The 25000-nt window shown below is 43.4% G+C and overlaps 2 protein-coding genes across 4 annotated transcripts in view; both read left to right on the forward strand.

Annotated features, from left to right (window-relative positions):
* Positions 1-6986, forward strand: part of pi4kaa (phosphatidylinositol 4-kinase, catalytic, alpha a) — a 34723-nt gene extending 27737 nt beyond the window's left edge. For both annotated transcript variants that reach the window (XM_083929596.1, XM_083929597.1), the window contains exons 43-54: positions 1-19; positions 625-754; positions 846-916; positions 994-1066; positions 1165-1345; positions 1441-1545; positions 2667-2792; positions 3087-3207; positions 3859-4018; positions 4129-4218; positions 4316-4399; positions 6158-6986. The exon at positions 1-19 is cut by the window's left edge and continues 102 nt beyond it. In XM_083929596.1, the coding sequence (XP_083785722.1) occupies positions 1-19; positions 625-754; positions 846-916; positions 994-1066; positions 1165-1345; positions 1441-1545; positions 2667-2792; positions 3087-3207; positions 3859-4018; positions 4129-4218; positions 4316-4399; positions 6158-6209 (1212 nt within the window). In that variant the 3' untranslated portion in view covers positions 6210-6986. The remainder of the gene's footprint in view (positions 20-624; positions 755-845; positions 917-993; positions 1067-1164; positions 1346-1440; positions 1546-2666; positions 2793-3086; positions 3208-3858; positions 4019-4128; positions 4219-4315; positions 4400-6157) is intronic.
* Positions 6987-14141: 7155 nt separating this feature from the next.
* Positions 14142-25000, forward strand: part of marveld2a (MARVEL domain containing 2a) — a 13186-nt gene continuing 2327 nt past the window's right edge. Inside the window, exons 1-9 of one of the 2 annotated variants that reach the window (XM_083929449.1) lie at positions 14142-14207; positions 16152-16210; positions 17363-18322; positions 19517-19737; positions 20415-20450; positions 20539-20702; positions 20788-20959; positions 22497-22547; positions 23985-25000. The exon at positions 23985-25000 is cut by the window's right edge and continues 2327 nt beyond it. In XM_083929449.1, the coding sequence (XP_083785575.1) occupies positions 17380-18322; positions 19517-19737; positions 20415-20450; positions 20539-20702; positions 20788-20959; positions 22497-22547; positions 23985-24104 (1707 nt within the window). In that variant the 5' untranslated portion in view covers positions 14142-14207; positions 16152-16210; positions 17363-17379 and the 3' untranslated portion in view covers positions 24105-25000. Of the gene's footprint in view, positions 14208-16151; positions 16246-17362; positions 18323-19516; positions 19738-20414; positions 20451-20538; positions 20703-20787; positions 20960-22496; positions 22548-23984 lie in introns of both variants that reach the window. The other variant, XM_083929450.1, reaches the window with a different exon arrangement.

Genomic DNA, 25000 nt, shown 5'->3' on the forward strand with positions numbered 1-25000 from the left:
GAGGGACACCAGAAAGACCGTGAGTACAGACTCAGACGACAGCGAACTCCTAACGCTTCAACGCTGACGTGAGTTAGACTGACCGCAGAGTGCCGGACTTAAGGATGGGACAAAGACTACATTTACATGGGGCGGCTATTTTCATAAACAGACATTTCGTCGTCATCTCCGTTTTCAAAAACAACACCCGTCTGTTTTCAGAGAACTCGTCTTCGTTTACACTAACCCGTGTATATATATATATATGTCCAGAGCACGCCAAACCTGTAGGTGTCAGTGTGTAGAGAAGCTCAATGATCCCTGATCACCACAGACAAATGAAAATGAAAACACAGGTCGCAGCGTGCTCTGGGCTGGGGTAGTACCAAGCTCACCGGGTGGGACCAAGTGGCACGCTGCCAGGTACTTCTTGTCAGACAGGATGCTGGCGTAGACACGGATATTTTCTCTTCTACAACTCGATATTATTTTAATATGTGATCCCTTCAATATTACACTTAACAAACTAAATAAATAAATAAACAGTAGTGGGATATCTTTTCCTGTTAGTGTGTAATCACTAAACCCCTCATCAGGCGTCATTGAATCAAATGCAGTTCATTATAATCCCGTTCACGTGTGCAGCGGACATCGGGGAGCTGCTGGAGCAGATGGTGGAGGAGATCACAGGTTCTCTGTCGGGTCCGGCCAAAGACTTCTACCAGAGAGAGTTCGACTTCTTCAACAAGATCACCAACGTCTCCGCCATTCTCAAGTACGTGCGTCCGCGTCACGAGCAAACAGAGGTTGGAGCAGAGTTCTGGTGTGATTATAAAAAAAACCCTGATTCATCTTTATCTTTTCAGGCCGGTTCCAAAGGGAGACGAGAGGAAAAGGGCCTGTCTCAAAGCTCTGTCGGATATCAAAGTCCAGCCAGGTAACGTGCTCTCCTTCAGCAAAGTCCCCCTCCACTCAAAGAATGTGTTAACATGTGAATATTTCTGCGTTTTCCAGGCTGTTACCTACCAAGCAACCCTGAAGCCATCGTGCTAGACATCGACTACAAGTCTGGAACGCCCATGCAGAGGTAAAGGAGGACATCCTGCTTCTGAAACATCTCATTGGCGTGCAACTTCCTCTGGACCCCCCACTCACTTTATCTTAACGTGTTCTGCGTTGTCACAGCGCTGCCAAGGCGCCCTACCTGGCCAAGTTTAAGGTGAAGCGCTGTGGGGTGAGTGAACTGGAGAGGGAGGGTCTCCGCTGCCCCGCCGACTCCATGGAGGACGGGGAGGAGAATCCAGACGGGTCACGCAGGATCTGCTGGCAGGCGGCCATCTTTAAAGTGGGAGACGACTGCAGACAGGTACCTCGCCGGACTCAACGTCACCGGGACGTTTCAGGGGGAGATCACCTCTTCTTACTTCTCACGCTCCTGTGATTTTGTCTCTCGTCTTGCAGGATATGCTCGCCCTGCAGATCATCGGACTCTTTAAGAACATCTTCCAGCTGGTCGGCCTCGATCTGTTTGTCTTCCCCTACAGAGTGGTGGCCACTGCACCGGGGGTAAGACTTCACGTCCCATCACTCCCTCTGAATGTCAAGTTCACTTTAAATACTTTTGTCTCACAGCTGCCTCCAGTTATTTCAGTGAGGGGCAGGAGGCAGAGGGGGAGCGGTTTTGACCAATGCTCTGCCGCCCACAGTTCAATGAGCTGCACTTCCGTCAGTAACTGTCTTGTTGCAGGAGCTACTTGAAGGTAGACAGTTGACAGGGCGGGAACATGACTCATGTCTAATTGTTTAACACTTCTACACAACGCTTAACATCAGGTCAACCCGTTTAGACCGGATGCAACATTTGCTTGTATATATGTATATACCTTTGAGACCGGATGTGACGTGTGCGTGTTTTTTGACGATCTCTTTGTTTTTTAAGACGGGTGAAATACCAAAACAAAAGTCTTCTGTGCCTTCTGGGATGCTGTTTTGAAACAAAGATGGGTGTTTTTGCCGTTGGACTCGGGTCATAAGGGGTTAAGACAAGGAGGGTGGGGGCTTCTGATGTGTTTGCATCAGATTCGTTTGCATAATAGTCCACATTTAGATTTTGATAGTCTTTCAGAGAGCGCTGAACCATGCATCCGTTGGTGAGGTTGAAGAGATGGAGGGTTGGGTAAGAGTAAGAATCCCTGTGCAGCTGATTGATTTCTCGACACCCTGGTGATGTTCGGGACAACCCCAAATGTTCCCATGAACTCTTTCTATCCCCCACCATGTGTAGATCCGGGCCTGTTTGGCTTTACAGTGAGCAAGTGCAGGTGGTTACATACCTTTAAAGTGACCACAGATGACTTTCCTGTTCTAACCCGTCATTATGAAGTAAACTGCACAATGTAATGGCGGTAGAAAAAGGACATCACCGGCGTTTAGAGCCTTGTTTCCAGAATGTAATTCTGTCTGCCGCCGGGTACGAACTCCCGGGGAAACTCAGTTTACGGCACAAGGGAAGAGGAAAGTGCTCGAGTTGTTCCTGAACTTATACCGCGGAGCACAGCAGCCGTATTCACACGTCAGGCGAAAACCCAACTTGTCCTTTACTCCATGGCATCACATCCCTTATCTCAGCTGTGACACTGGTTGTAACTAATCATAATTAATGGGAATAATACATTTTTTTCCGTCAGTGCGGCGTGATCGAGTGCATCCCAGACTGCAAGTCCAGAGACCAACTCGGGAGACAGACGGACTTCGGGATGTACGATTACTTCCGTAACCAGTACGGAGACGAATCCACCCTCGCCTTCCAGAAGGTGCAGAGATTTGAACCTAATTAAGCTCAAATGAGCTGCAGGGAAATGTGTGTGATCGTGTTTCCTTCACAATTTACAGATATTTTTATAAACCATTAAATAATTAGATTCTCTTGGTCCTGAATTTGTGTATTTTCCTGACAGAGTGCAGTTGAGCGATGACAGCGTTTTTATATCTGTTAGTTTTGAGTTTTCCTTTTTTATTACTCATAAGACGTTATGGTTTCTCCCTGCTGTGTGTGCAAACACCAGCAGAATCTCACCGTGGTGTCTCTGATGTTCTCCCGTCCGCAGGCTCGGTACAACTTCATCCGCAGCATGGCCGCCTACAGCCTCCTGCTGTTCCTGCTGCAGATCAAAGACAGACACAACGGCAACATCATGCTGGACAGCAAGGGCCACCTCATCCACATAGGTACCACAGATACGTACAGTGTGTAGGGGGTAGAGTGGGTCTCTGTACCAAAGATCAGCAGTTCGATCCCCAGCTCCTCTGGTCCACATGTCGAATTGTCCTTTGGCAAGACACTGAACCCCCAGATTGCTCCCTGTGCTGCGCATGGGTATGAATGGAAGTCGCTTTGGAAGCATCAGCTAAATGAAATGTAATGTAATATAATGTGGTTACCATAGTTACCGAACAGATAAGATTTGTGAGTTTGGAAGCTTTTATCGGGCTGGTCAGTCTGACATAACACCCTTTCAAAATAAGATTTCCGGGTCCAAATGCTCCGTTGGAACAAAACAGACACAACAGCCGAACATGTGAACAATCACGATCACGTCTTTGGTCAGTTAGACTCTTTTTCATCGATAAGAAAGAAGTAAAATTACATTACGTTTGTTAAAAACTCAGATCTGTTCAAACAACAGGGAACACGGCACTGCTGCGTTGGAGAAATACGAGGCTCGGACCCGGAAATCATATTTTGAAAGGGTGTTACGTTACGTAGTACGGTCCCCGAATCCCATTCCCAGTTGTGTGGGTCCCGTGCGAGCGACACAGGTACAGTCACGGCGGTGGTCTTGTTAATATGTTCTCTTCATGCGAACTTGTCCCCTGCAGACTTCGGCTTCATGTTTGAGAGCTCTCCCGGAGGAAACCTGGGCTGGGAGCCGGACATCAAGCTGACGGACGAGATGGTGATGATCATGGGGGGCAAGATGGAGGCGACGCCTTTCAAATGGTTCATGGAGATGTGCGTCAGAGGATATCTGGCCGTACGGTAAGAGAAGCCAAAGTGTGCAGCAGGTTAACGGCCCGTTTAGCCTCCGTGTGCTTTGGTAGATGGAAGACGTGCGTTTTGATTCTGTTGCTTCTCCTCTGAACGTTAAGACCCTACATGGACGCGGTGGTGTCTCTGGTGACCCTCATGCTGGACACTGGTCTGCCGTGCTTCAGAGGACAAACCATCAAACTCCTCAAGTGAGTCCAAGAGTGATGAGCTGTGTCCGGTTCTCTTCATACATCCGTGTCTGTGACTGATCAAACAAATCTTTGTTTGTGCGTGTGTTTCAATCAGAGGGCGGTTTAACCCTCAAATGAGTGAGAAAGAAGCAGCGGCGTTCATCATCAAAGTCATCCAGAGCTGTTTCCTCAGCAGCAGGTAAGATAGTTCCCCTCTCTGCAGCGGCTTTACTGACCTCACGTGACGTTAAAGGGACAGTGTGGATACGTCGAAGAGTGGTTGTATGAGGTGTTTGTCGTGAACGGTACAGAAATAACATACAAAAATGGTGGACCCAATGCAGACACGGACACGAAGTAAAAGTACAAACGTTTAATGATAATAGCGAACACAAAAACACTACAGGGTAAATAGGGTAACACAAACGAGACGGTCGAGGGAAAAAGAGGAACGAGGAGACGACGGAAGACTCAGGGAGACGGACGGGAAACAGGAACACGGGAAACTACGGAGAGAGAGACAAACAAACACGATTAGTATACTTAACGACGGGGAGCGTGATAACCACGAGAAAGGGGACGCCAATCCGGGGGGAATAGTTTTACCAGTAAAGGAATACAACGGTCCTGCGCTGCATGCCTGTCAGCTCAGGGTATAAGTACAGATCCAGGTGATCAGCGTAACAGGCTGCAGCTTTGGGGGGAACGCCTACCGGACCTAGACGACAGAAGACACACACATGCAGGGAAACACAGACAGAGGGAGACAAACTCACACAAAAGGAAGAGAGGAGGGCACTGACAGAGCCGAGTCTTGACAGTTTATCCACAGTCAGTGTGTTTCCTGCAGTAACAGGCGGTAGATAAGAGATGTGCTGCTGTGTAGTTTAAGTGAGCGATATATTTAGGATGTTTTCACAGCGACTGAAGGAAACACACTATGATGCAGGGTTTGCACGGGGGCTGGAAATCCTTGAAAACACTTGAATTGAAGTGCTTTGATTTTGAGTAGAGTGCTTGAAATGTTCTGTTATCGGTTCTGACCGGGGTTCCCCGCTGCACCTTACACTCACCTGCCGCCTTAACTAATCTATATACTGTATTTTCTGCACTATAAGGTGCACCACATTATAAGGCGCATCTTCAATGAACGTCTTATTTTGAAACTTTTTTCATATATAAGGTGCACCACATTATAAGGCGCATAGAACAGACGCTACAGTGGAGGCTGGGGTTACGTTCTGCATCCATTAGTCCAACAGTCAGGGGAGGTCGTCTTGTTGCTTCCTCCACTTCGGCACCATTGATTGGTTCATGTTCAACCATCTGGCTGCTGCTCTATTCCCGTGTTCTCCTGCGTGACTAATGGCCTTGAGTGTAAACTCTGCGTCGTGAGCGCGTCTCTTAATACCACACCCCACCTTAAGTAACCAATTTTCTGGGGGAAACCCTGGATACCGTAAATGATGTAACATAGAAAACATGATCTGCATGTTTAAGGGACTAAAAACAGCATTTTCTGTCATTTTTGCATTAAAAATAACATTTGCTGATGAACCGATGATCAGAATAGTTGTTGATTTTATTTCTGTCCTTTCATTCGTCTCAAAACATCATTTTGGTTGTTTATAGTTCAGTAACATCTAATTGAATGTGATGAAAAAGTGACATAATAAGTTTACTGAACACTGAGGATTGTTCTGGATACAGATACGTAGTTTACAACAGCAGTAAGGTGCTGGAAAAACACGAGAATGCACCTTGAAATGCTTGAAAAGCGCTTGAATTTGACTGTGGAAAAGCTGCAGGAACTGTGTATGATGTGTGTGTGTGTGTGTGTGTGTGTATGTGTGTGTGTGTATGATAAGCAGCTCATACACTTGAAAACATGTGAACTGTAAGAGCTTTTGTGAGGTAGACACTAAAACATGTTCATGAACTCGTTTCTCTTCCACAGGAGCAAAACGTACGACATGCTGCAGTATTACCAGAACCAGATCCCTTACTGAACGGATCCTCACTGTACGTCCGACGCAGACGTCTCTACACAAGCAATGCAAACCTTCTCTGTGGATGATTTTAATGAGCCCCGCCCTGACACAACAGTGTGGGCACTTTTTATCCAGCTTTACTGTAAGTCCTCGGATTTTCTAAGTACGTCTTCGTTGAGAGTAAAGAACAATGTGCGACCAAAAGAGGTATTGTTCATCGCCCTTTAAGTGTCCTCTCCTTGATGCTGTTATTTGTTACTAACACTAACTGTGACACGAGAGGAAGACGGCCATGAAGGGAGCCATATTTACAGTGTTCCTCATCGTTTAGCTCCCACGCTGTGAGTCACTTTTATGCACTTTATAGATCAAAGTATTTCATCGGCTTCTGCTGCCTTTCATCGACGAGCTTGAACTGAGATTCAAGCGTAATTCAGGCGCAAAATCACCCCGTGGTCTTTTTCAGCGCTTTCATTCATCAAATAAGCCATCGAGAGTGTTTTAGTGTAACAACAGTTAACAGAGAAATCCAGGAGAGTCGCTAACAGCCGGACGTGGCTAACAGTGATTAGCTCAGGGCGGTACGGTGAAGGCATTCAAAGGTCTTTTTTAACCACTAATGCTGCTGAAAGTAACAGCAAACCTCTGCAGCAGCATGAGAAGAGTCCCTACACACACAACAAAGCACCAATGGGCTCCTTCCACTGTAATGGACTTTACTATGAGAGGAGCTGGTACAGGGGCCAGTCAGTAAGTCTTTAAGGGCGCCCTCCCACTGTGCCTCCGTCCCGTGCCCCGTGCTTTAGGGTCCTTGTCCCCCCCTCCAGGCCCGTTTGTACTCACACTACCTGGGCCTCGGAGAATGCTTCTTGCTGCCTATACGTCATCACGCCGTAACACGTCACACGCATTGATGACGTCATGGCGATGCGTGGCTTTGTTTCCAGATCTTTCCGTAGACCTCGGAGTTTTTGTGCGTCTTGTCGACTGTTTTTGAATCTTTTCATCGACCAAATCTGCAGTAAACACTCCACCTCCGCATCACACCAACGTGAACCTTTCACCGCCATTGTTTGAAATGTCCGCGCATGGCCCCTCCTTCTTTTTTCTACGTCCCAACAGGCGCACAGGAAATGACCTCAGAACCGCCGTAGGCCTCGTGCTCGTACACGTGCGCACGCTCGTGCTCGTACACGTGCAAACGTGCTTTACTAAAGCCCACCTCTCCCAAACGGGCCGTGGACGGCAAGCGTGCCACAACTAGGCGCGGTACGGTTGCACTCACACTGCTCAAAGGAACCAGACTTTAGCGGTAAAATCTGTTTGGGCATGGTACGGATGGACAGTGTGAGTGCGCCCTAAAACACTCTTTTAACAAACTCTGGCTTCACTAACTACGCTGTTGGTGCTTTGTTGTGTGTGTAGGGACTCTTCTCATGCTGCTGCAGAGGTTTGCTGTTATTTTCAGCAGCATTAGTGGTTAAAAAAGACCTTTGAATGCCTTCACCGTGCTGCCCCGAGCTAATCACTGTTAGCCACGTCCAGCTGTTAGCGACTCTCCTTGATTTCTCCGTTAATAGTTGATACATGAAGAGAAATTACTTCTTTGAATAAAGTAAGTGCAGAAAAAGACCACGGGATGATTTTGCGTCTGAATGACACTTTAAACGTCAGAAATCAGAGATTAAATCTGTGTTTTTTAATCAATAAGAGCGCAGTGTTCTAGATTTAGCAGCTGGTAGACAGACGCAGGAATCAATCAGCTTTTAATCCTCCGATAGAGTTTTAGGAATGTGACGGTGTTTAGAGAATCACACGTACGTATGCTGTACTTACTGTCCAATATTAACTGTCGAATCACAGCAACAGCACAGGTATGTTTTCTGTCATTTTACGTAGAGTTACATGAATATGTAAAGAACATATTAATCACTTTGGCGCTTAATCCTCAATCATGTCTCACCTTCATCTTTTAGCTGAAGTTTATTTTTTCTGTGTTGTTTTTTCTCCACTACGGGAACTTAATGATCTGTAACCTGACCTGTTTGTTTTGGTGCATTGTTCTACCTTTTGTTTCCACTCTCGTCCACAAACTGGGTCGTTTGTAGATGCTGATGTTTGGGCCTCGTGTGTTATCGCTTCATTCACGTCACAGAACTCAGCTTCGTTAAAAACCTGGTCGTCGGAGAATGACACAAAACCCTGAGTGACGCCATTTGCGTTATTTGGCTCCGCTTCATTGATTTTTTTAAGTTGAGTCTATTGAGTGACAGCTAGCCTCTGGCCCTCACTTCTCCTCGGAGGTAAACGTCAGCCAGATGGACGTACGCCCCTCCCCCCAACGTCACATACATGCCCTTTTTTGGTCAGAGGAAATGAGGCGAAGTCTGACAAGATGGAGACTCCCCGTAGGCGAGGACGACTTGGTCAAGTTGAGAGAACGGACCTCGACAGAGACGCTACGTCCGTTTTTTATACAGTCTGCGGTTCGGACCCGTCTACAGTCACGAAGACCCGCGCACAACTCCGCCTCTGATTGGCTAGTACTCGTCTCGCAGGTGGGAGGGAAATAACGCTAAATCCACAACCGAGCTTTTGCGTTTTGTTGCCCCTGAAAGCACGGAGATGATTGATGGTTAGAAATGTGAGAAGAGTGGAAATTAAAGCAGAACTTCCTGTAGTGGAGAGAGAACGAGGGTCGTGTTTGATCAAACGTCCGAAACACGTCCGCGCACCTTTTTAAAGTCTGCGTCACCGCGTTTGGAAACATTCCTCTTTGAGTTTGATCTCGTTTTGTTCCGATGCAGATGATGATGACACCTTTAAAAAGCCATTTCTCCTACCCTTAGGTAGAAACACAAGTGTAGTGATACTTGACCCTGACTTTATGCAATATATGCGTGTATATCGATGCAGTACGTGTTCGTTGAACCTGTCGTCATAATAAAGGACGGGCTTGTTTCCAGGCTTCCGCGCAGAGTTGAACTCGCTCTGAAGCCGTTTTTAACGTGTTTTAAGTCCGTCAGTCATTCCTTATGTCTGTTATCCGTCAGCCACATGTGTAATATAAGAATATATACGTGTGTGTGTTTGTGTATGTGTGTGTGAGTGTGTGTGTGTGTGTGTTTGCTCAGTTTGTGCCCACATTTCAGATGAGATCACGTCTGTTGTTCTGAGAATCGTGTGAAAACTTCTGATTTCCAATTAAATGTGTCAACATTTCATCAAACAGACGACTCTGACTTTGTTTTCTCTCTCCTCGTTCCTTCTTTCATGTTGTCTTTCTTTCCTTCTTTCATGTTGTCTTTCTTTCCTTCTTTCATGTTGTCTTTCTTTCCTTCTTTCATGTTGTCTTTCTTTCCTTCTTTCATGTTGTCTTTCTTTCCTTCTTTCATGTTGTCTTTCTTTCCTTCTTTCATGTTGTCTTTCTTTCTTTCTTTCATGTTGTCTTTCTTTCCTTCTGTCATGTTGTCTTTCTTTCCTTCTTTCATGTTGTCTTTCTTTCTTTCTTTCATGTTGTCTTTCTTTCCTTCTTTCATGTTGTCTTTCTTTCCTTCTTTCATGTTGTCTTTCTTTCCTTCTTTCATGTTGTCTTTCTTTCCTTCTGTCATGTTGTCTTTCTTTCCTTCTTTCATGTTGTCTTTCTTTCCTTCTTTCATGTTGTCTTTCTTTCCTTCTTTCATGTTGTCTTTCTTTCTTTCTTTCATGTTGTCTTTCTTTCCTTCTGTCATGTTGTCTTTCTTTCCTTCTTTCATGTTGTCTTTCTTTCTTTCTTTCATGTTGTCTTTCTTTCCTTCTGTCATGTTGTCTTTCTTTCCTTCTTTCATGTTGTCTTTCTTTCCTTCTGTCATGTTGTCTTTCTTTCCTTCTTTCATGTTGTCTTTCTTTCCTTCTGTCATGTTGTCTTTCTTTCCTTCTTTCATGTTGTCTTTCTTTCCTTCTTTCATGTTGTCTTTCTTTCCTTCTTTCATGTTGTCTTTCTTTCTTTCTTTCATGTTGTCTTTCTTTCCTTCTGTCATGTTGTCTTTCTTTCCTTCTTTCATGTTGTCTTTCTTTCTTTCTTTCATGTTGTCTTTCTTTCTTTCTTTCATGTTGTCTTTCTTTCCTTCTGTCATGTTGTCTTTCTTTCCTTCTGTCATGTTGTCTTTCTTTCTTTCTTTCATGTTGTCTTTCTTTCCTTCTTTCATGTTGTCTTTCTTTCCTTCTTTCATGTTGTCTTTCTTTCTTTCTTTCATGTTGTCTTTCTTTCCTTCTGTCATGTTGTCTTTCTTTCCTTCTTTCATGTTGTCTTTCTTTCTTTCTTTCATGTTGTCTTTCTTTCTTTCTTTCATGTTGTCTTTCTTTCCTTCTTTCATGTTGTCTTTCTTTCTTTCTTTCATGTTGTCTTTCTTTCCTTCTTTCATGTTGTCTTTCTTTCTTTCATGTTGTCTTTCTTTCCTTCTTTCTTGTCCTTTTCATCTTTTTTGTTGTCTTTCCTGGTCTGTCTTTCTTTCTGTTTGTTTGTTTTTCTTTCACGTCTTCTCTCTTTGTTTTTGTCTTTCTTTCTTTTCCGTCTTGTCTTTCTTTCTCTTGTCTTTCTTTCTTGTCCATCTTGTTGTCTTTCTTTCTCTTGTCTTTCTTTCTTGTCTTTCTTTCTCTTGTCTTTCTTTCTTTTTCCGTCTTGTTGTCTTTCTTTCTCTTGTCTTTCTTTCTTGTCCGTCTTGTTGTCTTTCTTTCTCTTGTCTTTCTTTCATTTTTTTTTCTTTCTTGTTGTCTTTCTTTCTTGTCTTTCTTGTCCGTCTTCATGTCATCTTTATTCATTGCCACTTTTTCTTGTTGTCTCTGTCTTTTCGTCTTTCCTGACGTCTTTTTTCTTGTTGTCCATCTTTGTCTTTGTTGTCTTTTTTGTCATGTTATCTTTTTCTCTCTTTCTCGTCTCTTTCGTTCTTTCTGCTGTTGTAAATCTGTAAATCTGTTCTTCAGCTGGTTAGAAACTCCCTCAGCTTCAGCTCCAGCTTCAGTATAAAAGGAGACGCAACTCTGAGGGAGTTAGAATCTGCTAGAATGACATTAAGAGACATTTCCTTTTGTACGGAGACGATCATTCATACACTTTTTTAAAGATTTGTTATCAATCATTAAAAAGTAGACGTGTCTATTGAAAGGCATCTTCTTCAACAACACTCTGTTAATTCTCTTTGCATTTTAAATACATTTCCCGTGGGTCTTTGTCGTCCTCCATTATTGTTATGAATAAAACCAAATCGATCGTCGTGGTCGATCGAAAAACAAGCTCTTTTGTTTTGGTCTCTTCCACTTTTTGCCTCAAAGGTTCAACAAGCAAATATGATCCTGCAGCAACAGGAGGGTTTAGTACAAAATGAATTAAAAAAAGAAACAGCAATATTGCACGCATGATGTTTTGTATTGAAGTCGATAAAGAGTGAATATTAAATCCCAAAGCCGTGCAGGATGAGCTGGAGCTGCTCTCTGGAACGTTCTGTGGATGATTTTAGTTTTGTCACGATGATCCTGAGCAGCTGAGGCTCCACTGCTCGTGTTCTGTCGTCTCCGCCTGGGCGCTGCTTCCTTTGTCCCGGTGTGAATGGAGACAAACAAAGAAAGGGGAGTTGAGGGAGAACGCAGCCGGTTGCGTTGAACTCTGACCTCTCTGACACAACAGCTGTGGGGCCCTGGAACATTTCACCCTGAAGGAGCACCCTGACATGTTTGATGGGAACAGAAAGTGCTGGATCAGATCTTCACGGTCCGACTGAGAGAAGTGTATCGAAACTATGTTCAAAGTTTAGTTTTATACAATTGATTCATAATAAAGGTCCAAAAAAAAATAGATTTGACTTTTAGTTTTGTGAATCGAGCAAGACACAAGATCGAACTGACTCCTGTGCATCTTTGCAAAACCATCACAAAGAAATGCAAAATGACTCAAAATAGATGCAAAACCACCACAAAAAGATGCAAAATGACTAAAAATAGATGCAAAACCACCACAAAATGATGCAAAATGACTAAAAAAAGATGCAAAACCACCACAAAAAGATGCAAAATGACTAAAAATAGATGCAAAACCACCACAAAAAGATGCAAAATGACTAAAAATAGATGCAAAACCACCACAAAAAGATGCAAAATGACTCAAAATAGATGCAAAACCACCACAAAAAGATGCAAAATGACTAAAAATAGATGCAAAACCACCACAAAAAGATGCAAAATGACTAAAAATAGATGCAAAACCACCACAAAAAGATGCAAAATGACTCAAAATAGATGCAAAACCACCACAAAAAGATGCAAAATGACTAAAAATAGATGCAAAACCACCACAAAAAGATGCAAAATGACTAAAAATAGATGCAAAACCAGCACAAAAAGATGCAAAATGACTAAAAATAGATGCAAAACAGCCACAAACAGATGCAAAATGACTAAAAATAGATGCAAAACCACCACAAAAAGATGCAAAATGACTAAAAATAGATGCAAAACCACCACGAAAAGATGCAAAATGACTAAAAATAGATGCAAAACCACCACAAAAAGATGCAAAATGGTAAAAAGAGATTTATTTCATTCCTATTTCAATGAGAGAAAAAACAATGCACTGTATTAATAACTATGACATATTTAGAAATGTTATGCTTCTTAAAACACACTGAATGTTGTGACGCTCTGGTGGAAGGTGAACACAGCTCTCACCTCCAGTGTCTGTCACAGCTCGGGGTTTTTATTCTGTGACTGCAGAGCGCCACCCGGTGCTCAGGGAGAAACACTGCAGCTGATCACAGTGGAAGAACGTTCAGGTCCTTTACTGCAGTGAAAGTGCTGACACACAGACTTTGATGAATATTGAAACCTGCAGGTGTGTGAACGCCCCAGTCTACATTCCCGTGTGCAGCCATGACAACGGGTCAGTGCAGTTACACTGACTCCAGTAAAGCTATTAAATATTAAAGGGAGACACTGCAGGTGCATTAGGTAACCTTCTAATTCATAGATGTCGCCATCAAACTTCCCCAGTTGATTACTGATCTAATTTTTTTTATGTAATAGAAGTTTTCTAAAATGTGAAGAGTGAGAAATCTCTAACTTGACCAATGCATGAAAAAGTATCTTTAAAGTAGTTTTGATGAGTACGATCGAGAATTTTTTTGTGGAAATCCTTAAGGCAGATGCTATCTGGGTGTCAGATGCAGAAAGATGCAGAACCACCACAAAAAGATGCAAAATGACTAAAAATTAAATGCAAAACCACTACAAAAAGATGTTATATTTAATATGGACCACCGAGGGAGTGACATCAATAGCAGAAAAATAAAATACAAATAAATAAAACGCTGGACAAAACTAAATACTAATGAATACAAATTAATACAATTTTCAAACTCAAGTCAAATTAAATAAACAGTCAAAATAAATACAAATTTTAAAAGATGTCCGTCAGGAAATAATATAGTAATAATAAATAATACTACTACTAATAATAATAATATAATAATAATAAATAAGGTACATATATATTCATACAGAGGCTTTTGTTATTTTTAAACACTTTAGATATTTTTTGTATAATTTCATCTCATTTATAAATATATTTAAATAAGCATCAAGTATTTTACCAAAATAATGAGATTATTATTCTCAAATTCTCCTTTTTTGTGCTGTAGTTTGATCGCAAACTTTATTTTTTTAAACTTCCAAACACTAATAAAAAATATATTTTTAATTTTTATATAATAGCAATTATTTTTTTAAATATCTTTACTGTTCTAAAAACACACAAAGTGTGGTTAAAATAATGTTAAAAAAATAAAACAGGTGAGTTTTTTTTATTGTTCAGGTGAACTTCCCCCTGGTGTCTGAGTGACGTCACGGGGATGGGCAGGTCACGTGGTCGCGTCAGAGGGAAACCTGTTGGTGAAACAAGAGAAGAAGAAGAAGCGGAACAGGAGGAAAGAGGCGAAGAAGAAGCAACAGGAGAAGTAACAGGAGAAGAAGAAGAAGAAGAAGAAGAAGGTAGGTGAACTAAACTACACACTGTTGCTTATATAGTTAGTTAAAATCGTTATTTTCACATCGACCCGGAGAAGTTTGTAGTTTTAAAACCGTTTAAACTTTATAAAATAATAAATAAAGTGTTAAAGTCGGTGGTCGGTGACGTTATGTTGGCTTTTTCGCGCTGTGACGTCATTTCTGGACGTTTCCAAAGCTGCAGTTTGTGTTTTAATTTTTAATAAAAAATAAACTTAAAACAGCAGAATGAGTTCACACGGAGTCACAGTCAAGGGTTAGTTTAGACTTTTCCTCCCGGGACCGAGTCAAATGGAGCTCCGCCAGGTGCTGTGGTGACCTTAGCAGGCCCCTGAACTGCACATTAATGCTGTTATTACTGTTATACACCATAAATAACTGCTCACTACTGATGTTATTACTGTTATATACAACTATAAACATAAATAACTGCACACTAATGCTGTTATTACTGATATAAACATAAATATCTGCTCACTAATGCTGTTATTACTGATATAAACAAACATATGCTCACTAATGCTGTTATTACTGATATAAACATTAATAACTGCTCACTAATGCTGTTATTACTGATATAAACATAAATAACTGCTCACTAATGCTGTTATTACTGATATAAACAAACATATGCTCACTAATGCTGTTATTACTGATATAAACATTAATATCTGCTCACTAATGCTGTTATTACTGATATAAACAAACATATGCTCACTAATGCTGTTATTACTGATATAAACATTAATAACTGCTCACTAATGCTGTTATTACTGATATAAACATAAATAACTGCTCACTAATGTTATTATAACTGATATATATATAAATAACTGCACATTAATGCTGTTATTACTGATATATATATAAATAACTGCACACTAATGCTGTTATTACTGATATAAACATTAATAACTGCACACTAACTGTTATTACTGTGGACTAAACACGGCTCAATACATGCAGAAATGAATGTGTAAATAAATAAATGCCTAAATAACTATAAATAAATACAGGAATAAATAAATTAATAAATGCATAAAGTAATAAATAAATGTATAAATAAATATAGGAATAAATTAATGAATGCATAAAGGTATACATGCATGAATAAAAACATGCATAAATGTATAAAAATAAAAGAATAAATACATGAATTTGTATATGTTTATAAGGTAGGAGGTCCCATTTAGTCATGCATTTATTTATTTATGCATTTATTTATGTTGTCAGGCCTCCTGAACTGCACCCTTACTAATTTACTATTATATATTTTATCTATAAACGTGTTATGTTATTATATAAGAGCTGACACGTTTATACACATGTTATTTTTTTTATTAACCTTTATTTATACAGGAAAAATGTGTGCGTGCGTGTGTCTGTGTGAGTCTGTGTGTGTGTGCGCCTGCGCCTTTGTGTGTGTGTGCGTGTCTGTGTGTGTGTGCATGCGTGCTTGTCTGTGTGCGTGTCTGTGTGTGTGTGCGTGTGTGTCCGTGTCTGTGTGTGTGTTTGTGCGTGTGTGTGTGTGCGTGTGTCTGTGTGTGTGTGTGTGTGTGCGTGTGCGCCTGCGCCTTTGTGTGTGCGTGCGTGTCTGTGTCTGTGTGTGTGTGTGCATGCGTGCCTGTCTGTGAGGGTGTCTGTGTGTGCGTGTGTGTCCGTGTCTGTGTCTGTGTGTGTGTTTGTGCGTGTGTGTGTGCATGTGTGTGTGTGTGCGTGGGTATGTTTGCATAAAACCAACAGCACTTTTGATAACTGATGAAGTAAAAACTCTTGTGAGGATTCGCAGCCTCCCACAGTTTCCCATCGCTGTAAAACCGAATATATTTATGAACAAAACGGTGAAGACGTCACTTTGGGGACATTGTGACGTTGTTTATTCTCTTCAGCTGCAGCCGTAATAACGTCCACCATCTTGTGTGTTCACAGGCGATTCCTCCGCTCTCTGCACGTTCACACCAGGTTTGCACTCTGACCTGCAGGCCAATGTAAGTGGTGCTGAGTGACTGCGTGAGTGAACGAGGTATTCAAGCATATTCTCTCTTTATTATTATTTTTTACCTCTCGACATCGTTAAAGAAGTGGGCTTTAAGGGCTGATTCTTGTCAAGAGTGTATTTTTGTGCTGTCTGCAAAACAACCAACCGGTAAGTGGCGCACTGCTGGATGCAACACATGAGCGCTCACATGACAACAACAACAACAGCAGCCGCCGTTAGCAGCGCCACAGGGGGGTTGAGCTGCGTGTTTGGTTGCAGCACAAAAATGCACTCTTGACTCAGCTTGCATGGTGGATGGTGGGAGAACGCCCTCAGGTCCTGGGCTGCTCTGCGTCTGCTGGCTCTGTGGAGAAAACACACTTTTGCATGAATGATATTCTTAATTCTTCAACGTCTTAATGTGGATTTCTCTTCCCTCTGCATCTTTCTCCTCTGTCTTAGTTCTGTTGATGATTTGATTTGATGGGAGCTTTAATTATGAATGGTTTGAAAAGCAATATATCGGTAATTTAATTATAATTCTTCAAGTTCCTGCTTGTTGTGAAGGAGAGTTTGCTGCTTTTCTTTGTCTTAAAACATTAGAAAACATCCTGATTTGACCCTAAACTTTTTAATTTGGTCTATTAAACATCAGAAAACAGTGGAAATTCATCCAAAGTGATGGTTTAAATATCCTGTTTTGGCTAAAACACAAATTTATTATTTAACAAAGTTATAAAACAGAAAAAAGCAGCAAATACAGGGTTGGTACGGGTGCTGGAAATCCTTGAAAATGCTTGAATCTTTATGTGTTTTCAAGGTTTGACAAGTGCTTGAAATTGAATCTGTATTAAATTTCTTTCACGACAAATAACTTTAGAATAGAACTTTAATTTCTTCTTCTTCTGGTGTTACAACACACAATACTGTTTATTTTAATGGGATAGAAAGGGATAAATAGTGTGTGTGTGTGTGTGTGTGTGTGTGTGTGTGTGTGTGTGTGTGTGTGTGTGTGTGTGTGTGTGTGTGTGTGTGTGTGTGTGTGTGTGTGTGTGTGTGTGTGTGTGTGTGTGTGTGTGTGTGTGTGTGTGTGTGTGTGTGTGTGTGTGTGTGTGTGTGTGTGTGTGTTTGTGTGTGTGTGTGTGTGTGTGTGTGCTCTCAGGGAACATCACCATCCTCATGTCCAATGGAGGAGGTTATTACGGACGCACTGAGCGTGTCCGCCAGTCGCCCTACTACGACCAGGTGCCGCCGGGCTCTCTCCCCCGAGCAGACTCCTACGACCTGCAGCCGCTGAGAGAGCAGACGGCGCCTCGCCTCGCTCAGAGCGCCGACCCCCTCCCTCCTCCGCCTCTGCCGGACCATCCACCCGTGGGCCCCGAGTTCGATCCCAGCGGCAGCGAGGATAACGCGGACCCCGACCTCGACCCCGCCCTCGACATCAAACCGGTCCACCGCTTCATCCCAGACTCCTGGAAGAACTTCTTCAGAGGCAGCAACCGCAGCAGCGAGCAGCCGTGGTCCATGCCGGCCTCGTCATGTAACAACAACAACAGCACCAGCGAGGGGGTGCGCTGCTCTCCTCCGCACTCCCCCTCCGTCCCCGGGTCGTACCGAGACCCCTTCGGCGGCTCGGGCGGCAGCTACAACTCGCGCAAGGAGCTCCTGGACGGCCATGAGTCCGTGTCGGGACGCACCTACCACACGGGTCTGACCTACAGCGAGCGGGTGGAGGAGTACCATCAGCGCTACGCCTACATGAAGTCCTGGGCGGGGCTGCTGAGGATTCTGGGATGCGTGGAGCTCCTGCTGGGGGCGGCCGTGTTCGCCTGCGTCTGCGCTTACATCCACAAAGACAACGAGTGGTTCAACATGTTTGGGTACTCGTCTCCAGGGGGAGCGTACGGAGGGATGTACGGCGGAGCCACGGGCGCGTCCTACTACTCGGGCCCCAAGACGCCGTTTGTGCTGGTGGTGGCGGGGCTGGCCTGGCTGGTGACTGTGATCGTGCTGGTGCTGGGGATGACCATGTACTACCGCACCATCCTGCTGGACTCCAACTGGTGGCCTCTGACGGAGTTCACCATAAACCTGGCGCTGGCGGTGTTGTTCATGGCAGCAGGTCGGTGACGCGGCTCGATTCTAAAATATAAACCCCTAAAGACGTGTTCGACTGGTCCAGACCAGTCGGACCTAAGCCAGAGTCAAACCAGCCCCTGATGTATCCACGCAGATTATTTTGGATTTATTTATTCAGGTTTTTATTTATGTATTTAATTTATCTGTACAGTATTAAACACTGTTACCAATTAGACTCTTCAGCCTCTAATCCGGGGTCGGGTCTCAGGAGCAGCAGCTTTAGCAGGGACCCCAAACTTCCCTTTCCCGGGCCACATTAACCAGCTCAAACTGGGGGATCCTGAGGCGTTCCCAGGCCAGTGTGGAGATCTAATCTCTCCACCTGGTCCTGGGTCTTCCCCGAGGCCTCCTCCCAGCTGGACGTGCCTGGAACACCTCCCTAGGGAGGCGCCCAAGCGTATGGTGTCGGCCGATGTGGCTGCTGCGTTCGCTGAAATTGTTTTTCCGTCATTATTTACAGACAGGCGTCCACAGGCAGCTCCGCGTTACTGGAGACGCCGTTTTTAAGTTCAATAAATGTTCCTTTTTATAAAAAATCTAAAATTGAGACTCATAAGATTTGTTTTCATCATTGTTTTAATTTTTATGATGTAAATTGTGGGAGAAAAAGTCGTATCAGCTCCAAATATCGGCTCAGGAAAATCGACGTTCGTGTCGGTCGTCGGCCCTAAATGATCCATTTTGGTGGATCCTCCTCAGCTAATTTGTATAATTTGTTTTACTTCAATCGCTTTAAACATTTTTAAACCTTTTTTGTTTTTGCAAAATGAAGATTCAGACATTATTTTAAAATCTAGTGATGAATATTTAAGGTTGGGTTTAGGATTTTACACCAGATGTGACTCTGCAGAGACACTCAGGAGGCTGCTTTACTAAACAAATAACTTTATTAAAGAATATTTAACATCATCAAACATTAAACATGATGTTTGGAATATCTATATGTAACCATTTCTAAATATAGTTTTAAGTCTGTGAAAGGCAAAGTGAGTTCTTTTGATACTTTTAGTGCATTTTGCTGATAAAACTTAACATAAGTAAGTAAGTTATTATTGCAGGACTTTTATTTTTAACAGAGTAAATTTGCATTTAGAGTATATTTGTTCATAAAAAGCATCAAATATCTCAAAACCTGGACAAATAAAGATCTAAAACATCTTTTTTTTTCTTCTACCAGGCATCGTGTATGTCCGGGACACGACCCGCGGAGGGCTCTGCTCCTACCCGGTCTTCAACAACGGCATCAACGGGGCGTTCTGCAGGACGGAGGCGGGACAGACGGCTGCCATCATCTTCCTGTTCGTCACTCTGGTGGTGTATCTGATCGGAGCCCTCGTCTGTCTCAAGCTGTGGAGACACGAGGCTGCGCGCAGATACAGGGAGAGGTACGGCCACGAGGTGAGTTCTCACGCTGTTTATCACTGTGATGGCTACGACTCAAGGCTACAGACACACACACACACGCAGGCACACACACACACACAGGCACGCACAGACACACACACACACACACACACACACACACACACACACACACACAGGCACTGCAATGCAAACTGCACACATGACAGCAGTGGAGGAATGAGGAGGTGGAGCCGGTTTTCTGAGTTTCACACCATTTGTTTGCACCGTTTGGAGCTCCAGAACTGTAGGAATACTCTTGTTATTATTATTATTATTATTATTATTATTATTATTATAGACCAGTCTCATGTCTGTAGGATAAACATGAGGCTGCAGACAGAAGACGTTAGCTTAGCTGAGCAGAAAGAGTAGAAACACCTCTAAAGTAAACAGAAAAAACACCTTTTTAAACCCCAGGTTGTTGGTTTTCTACAGATTAAACATAAAAGATATGAAATGAGTTAATCAACTTTAAAGCTGCTGAGTTTTGGACAGGGCAAGGCCAGCTTTAAAAAAATAACAGACATGAGAGTGGTTTAAATCCTCTTTTCTAACTCTCTGCAAAAAAAGTGAATATTACTCAAAATGACAAAACTATTCCTTTAACAGTAAATCATGATTATTAGCTACACGTTGACTTAATGATCCTTCTGTATGTGTTTAATCCACAGATGCAGCCTACTGACGTGCGAGCTGCACAAGCACTGGTGAGCGTCCTGTCGATCTTTAATCCTTTAATTCTTATTCTGTGTTATTGTGACGTATGGTTTATTTCCTGTTGCTGTGTCTCTGCAGGTGGCTCCAGTTTCTGCTCCTGCACCCAGAGCTCCGGAGCAGGTCACAGGCTCCTCGGTCGTTCCCATCCAGGCGGCTCCTAAAGCACTTCCCCCGCACGTCCTGCAGGGGACAATTCCATCAGGACACATCCCAAAACCTGTGATTGTGCCGGACTACATCGGGTGAGTTGAGCTTAAACTGTAACTCACTGTGCGGCGAGTTGTGTATTTACAAAACCAACCTCTCTCCTGCACCTCCGTCCTGCAGGAAGTACCCCACGATCCGGTCGGACGAGGAGCGGGACCAGTACAGAGCTGTGTTCAACGACCAGTACGCGGAGTACAAAGAGATCCACGCGGAGGTGCAGGCGACCCTCAAGAAGTTTGATGAGATGGACGCCATGATGCGCGGCCTGCCCCAGCACCCGACCAGCCAGACGGTGATTACGGTCACGCACAACATCACAACACAATAGATGCTGCTCACAGACACACTCATCAGATCAGTTCACTCTTCATGAAGAGGTGGAAAGGCTGGGAGGGTGTAACAACAGTTGCAGTTACGTTGCATTATGGGAATTGTAGGATCCAGCTGTTTTTGTAGCTTGTCCCACCCGAGGAGCTTAACCAAGCTTCACCACAGTGACGTCCTGGTTGATCCAATCAGGAAGCTCCGTCAGCGTCAGTTCTCAGAGTGTCCATTAGGGGCAGGTTTCATAACAGAGCAGTTTCTCATTGAGCCCCATGTTTAACAGGCCGTTTACACAGCATCGTAGCTCTGTAATGCTAATTAAATAGCCGCACTTGCACCATGACTTGCAATACAGCCTACTATTGATGGCACAAACACTAGGTGCTAATCTGGAGTCAGTCTCGACCCTCTAAAAAATCCTGCTCCCGCTCGTTCCCGTTTTTTTAAAAACTTAAAAAATGACTCCCGTTCCTTCACCGTCTCAACATTGACTTCCACTCCTGTTTATCTACTAGCTTGTTTTGTTAGCCTAGCTCCCGGGCAGTGGTGCTAATGTTGCTAATCCAGTAAACATCAGCCATATGGATGTATGTCCCTCCCCCCAACGTCACATACATGCCCTTTTTTGGTCAGAGGAAATGAGCAGGAGTCAAAGTCTGACAAGATGGAGACACCCGTAGGCGAGGACGACTGGATCAAGTAGAGAGAACGGCCCTCGACGGAGACGCTACATCCATTTTTTAAACAGTCTAGAAACTTAAACCACAATTGGAAATAAAGGTGATCTACATGCAACATTTATCAGCTGCTCACAAGAGTTACAGATAATTATAAAGGATGGAGGCGACACATAATGAAGTATTCAAGTTTTACAACCTCTCGTTGTCCCCGTCTCCATCTGGTTCATGTAAATGTTTTTGTTTTCAACATTTTAAATGAGAATAAAGTGATTTTGATGAAATATTTTTAACTGTTTTAGTCTTAGGTTAGATGACCTTGTGTAACACCTGCAGAAGTATCTTTTAAATATCATCATCTATGGTTTAAACATTCAGGTGCTCTGAAGTTTACGTGGAGTCCATCTCAGTGCAAACACTTAAAGATAATCTGCTCCAAACACTGTAAAGCCGTGGGCTTTTTTCACGCCTCCGACCACATGAACACTTAAAGTGCACCGCCACGCTGTCGCAGCGCACCGGACTCTGCTTTGCATTCATACCCAAATAGGTTTCCACCCCTGTAATCTGACTCTGTGCTTCGCTTCATTTCCCTTTCATCAGAGACTTGATTGTCTGGATTATTGCAGCCGGTGTTTTTGTTCTGGGCCTCACTTCCCCGTCTTCTAACTTCCTCTGTTTGCACTTCCTGTTCCCGCCGCACTTCCCCTCCACCCTCAAATTCCCTCTCTGCTCTGTCCAAAGGCACCTTAATTTCACCCTCGTGAGTTTCACTCTCTAAAGGCTCGACCTCACTTTGACACGGCCTCTCTCTTCCTCTTGTTGCAGGAGGTCGATCGCATCAACAGAATCCTTCAGGAGTATCGGAGGAAGAAAAACGTGAGCTCCTTCTCTTGTTTTGTGTTCGCATTCACATCCATGCGCTGTGTCTGCCAGGGAAGATATTTCACACTTGGGACCCTGATCAGGGTTCTTGTGGGTGCTGGAAATCCTTGGAAACACTTGAATTTTAGGTCGCACAGGATGCCGAAGTGACACATTTCGAGCCTTCTGTAGTAAGCTGTCATGAAACATTATTTTAGCACAACATCAGCTTTAATGTGCTGAAGAAGTGCAATAATCAGTGCACTGTATATACTGTATACAAATATGTAATTTACCAGAGCTGTAAGGTGCTGGAAAAGCGCTTCAATTTGACTTTGGAAAAGGTGTCAGACTCTGTTTAATACTGCAGTAAAGTGACAGTATTCTTCTTGTCAACACCTTGCATTAAAAAAAGAACAAAACTAGACGTAAATACGTATTTTCATGAGTAATTTAAAGCTCCTCACTCTAGTTTTTATCAAACAAACTGGATAATTCACATTTGGTGCTGATAAGAGTCCCTGCACACAAAACAAAGCACCATCAGCGTAGTTAGTGAAGCCAGAGTTTATTAAAGAGTGTTTTAAAGACTTACCTACTGGCCCCTGTACCAGCTCCTCTCATAGTAAAGTCCATTACAGTGGATTACCAAAGTCAATCCCAAAGGAAGGAGACCATTGCTGCTTTGTTTTGTGTGTAGGGACTCTTCTCATGCTGCTGCAGAGGTTTGCTGTTATTTTCAGCAGCATTAGTGGTTAAAAAAGACATTTGAATGCCTTCACCGTGCTGCCCCGAGCTAACCACTGTTAGCCACGTCCGGCTGTTAGCGACTCTCCTGGATTTCCCCGTCAACAGTTGTTCAATAAACGTGTTCATGTTCACAGACGTGGCACTAAATCTGTCAACTGTTAAATTATTTTTTCGCAGATATCTTAGTTATAACAGGATTGAGCTAGCTAAGCCGTTTAGTGTTTACATGTGGCATTTATTCAGTTTAAGGAACTTCACAATGTCTACAAGCTATGCTAATGCTAGGCTGCGCTCGGTTAAGCTAACAGGGCAGCAACAAGCTAAGTTACATCAAGATAGTACGTTTTGATAGCAGCCGCCGACCAGGAGGGCCTATTTCTGCGTAAGAACAATGTTTTATGCTGGATTTTTGTTCATAGACACCGTTTGAATTGGAATCTGTCTATCACTTTAATATTGCCATAGTTGGTAACCGTCTCATAAAAGCACTAGCTCACCTCAGGGATGTTGGGATTATATCACAGCTAGGGGGCGTTGTTCGGCCCAACATGATGCGGACAACATACCACGGCCTGTCCTGAGCTAATGCTTCAGTATAAAAGTATGAACAGTTGAAGTATAACAGTAAATAATCATTAAATCGACTGATTAGCATGAAAATAAAACCTTCACTTCGGCCGTGTTTGTGTTTTGTGAAACCAGGACCCGTCGTTCCTGGAGAAGAAGGAGCGCTGCGAGTACCTGAAGAGCAAACTGTCGCACATCAAACAGAAGATCCAGGAGTACGACAAAGTGATGGAGTGGAACGACGGATACGGCTAAGACCTCCCAACACACGTTACCTACAGAACTACAGCTGACGGCGGCGTGGAGAAGGCGTTTTAACCGCAGCGTAAACAGGATGTCCGGACCTTAAATCTGTTGTCTGTTTGTTAATTAGGACTTTCAGGGGTTTCTCCTTGAAGGAATAATCACTTTGTGCTTAAGAGTCTGCTGAGAAAATCGATACCGCTCTATAAGACGCTGCAGCCAGTAACCAGTTAGCATAGCTTAGCACAAAGACTGTAAGCGGAGGGGAACTGCTAGCCTCTCTCTGTTCAATGAAAACACAGTCAGCGTGTAAACTCCCCTAAAGTTCACCTTTAACCTTTTTGAGCCTTTTTAAGATGAGTTTTGAGCAGGACTTCTTTTTTAACCTCCATAAAAAACAAAGAATCAGCTTTTTTGATTCTAATTTTTAAGGGATAACGAACCGTCCGACGATGTGACGCAGAGGCATTATTTGAAAAAACGTGAGAATTTTACAGCAAAACGTATGAAAATATAAGTGAATATTCTTCCTTTCTGTGGTATGAGCAGGAGAACGCCCTTCAAGTTCTTCCTAATCAGTGCGTCAGACGTTCCCGTCCATTATTTCCTGATAATGGACACGTGGTCATGTGTTATCCTTTACTTAGGGCGCCCCTCCCACTGTGCCTCCGTCCCGCGCCCCGTGCTTTAGGGTCCTTGTCCCCCCTCCAGGCCCGTTTGTACTCACACTACCTGGGCCTCGGAGAATGCTTCTTGCTGCCTATACGTCATCACGCCGTAACACGTCACACGCATTGATGACGTCATGGCGATGCGTGGCTTTGTTTCCAGATCTTTCCGTAGACCTCGGAGTTTTTGTGCGTCTTGTCGACTGTTTTTGAATCTTTTCATCGACCAAATCTGCAGTA

This window comes from Echiichthys vipera (assembly GCF_963691815.1).
Source record: "Echiichthys vipera genome assembly, chromosome: 16".
NCBI classification, from domain to species: domain Eukaryota; kingdom Metazoa; phylum Chordata; class Actinopteri; order Perciformes; family Trachinidae; genus Echiichthys; species Echiichthys vipera.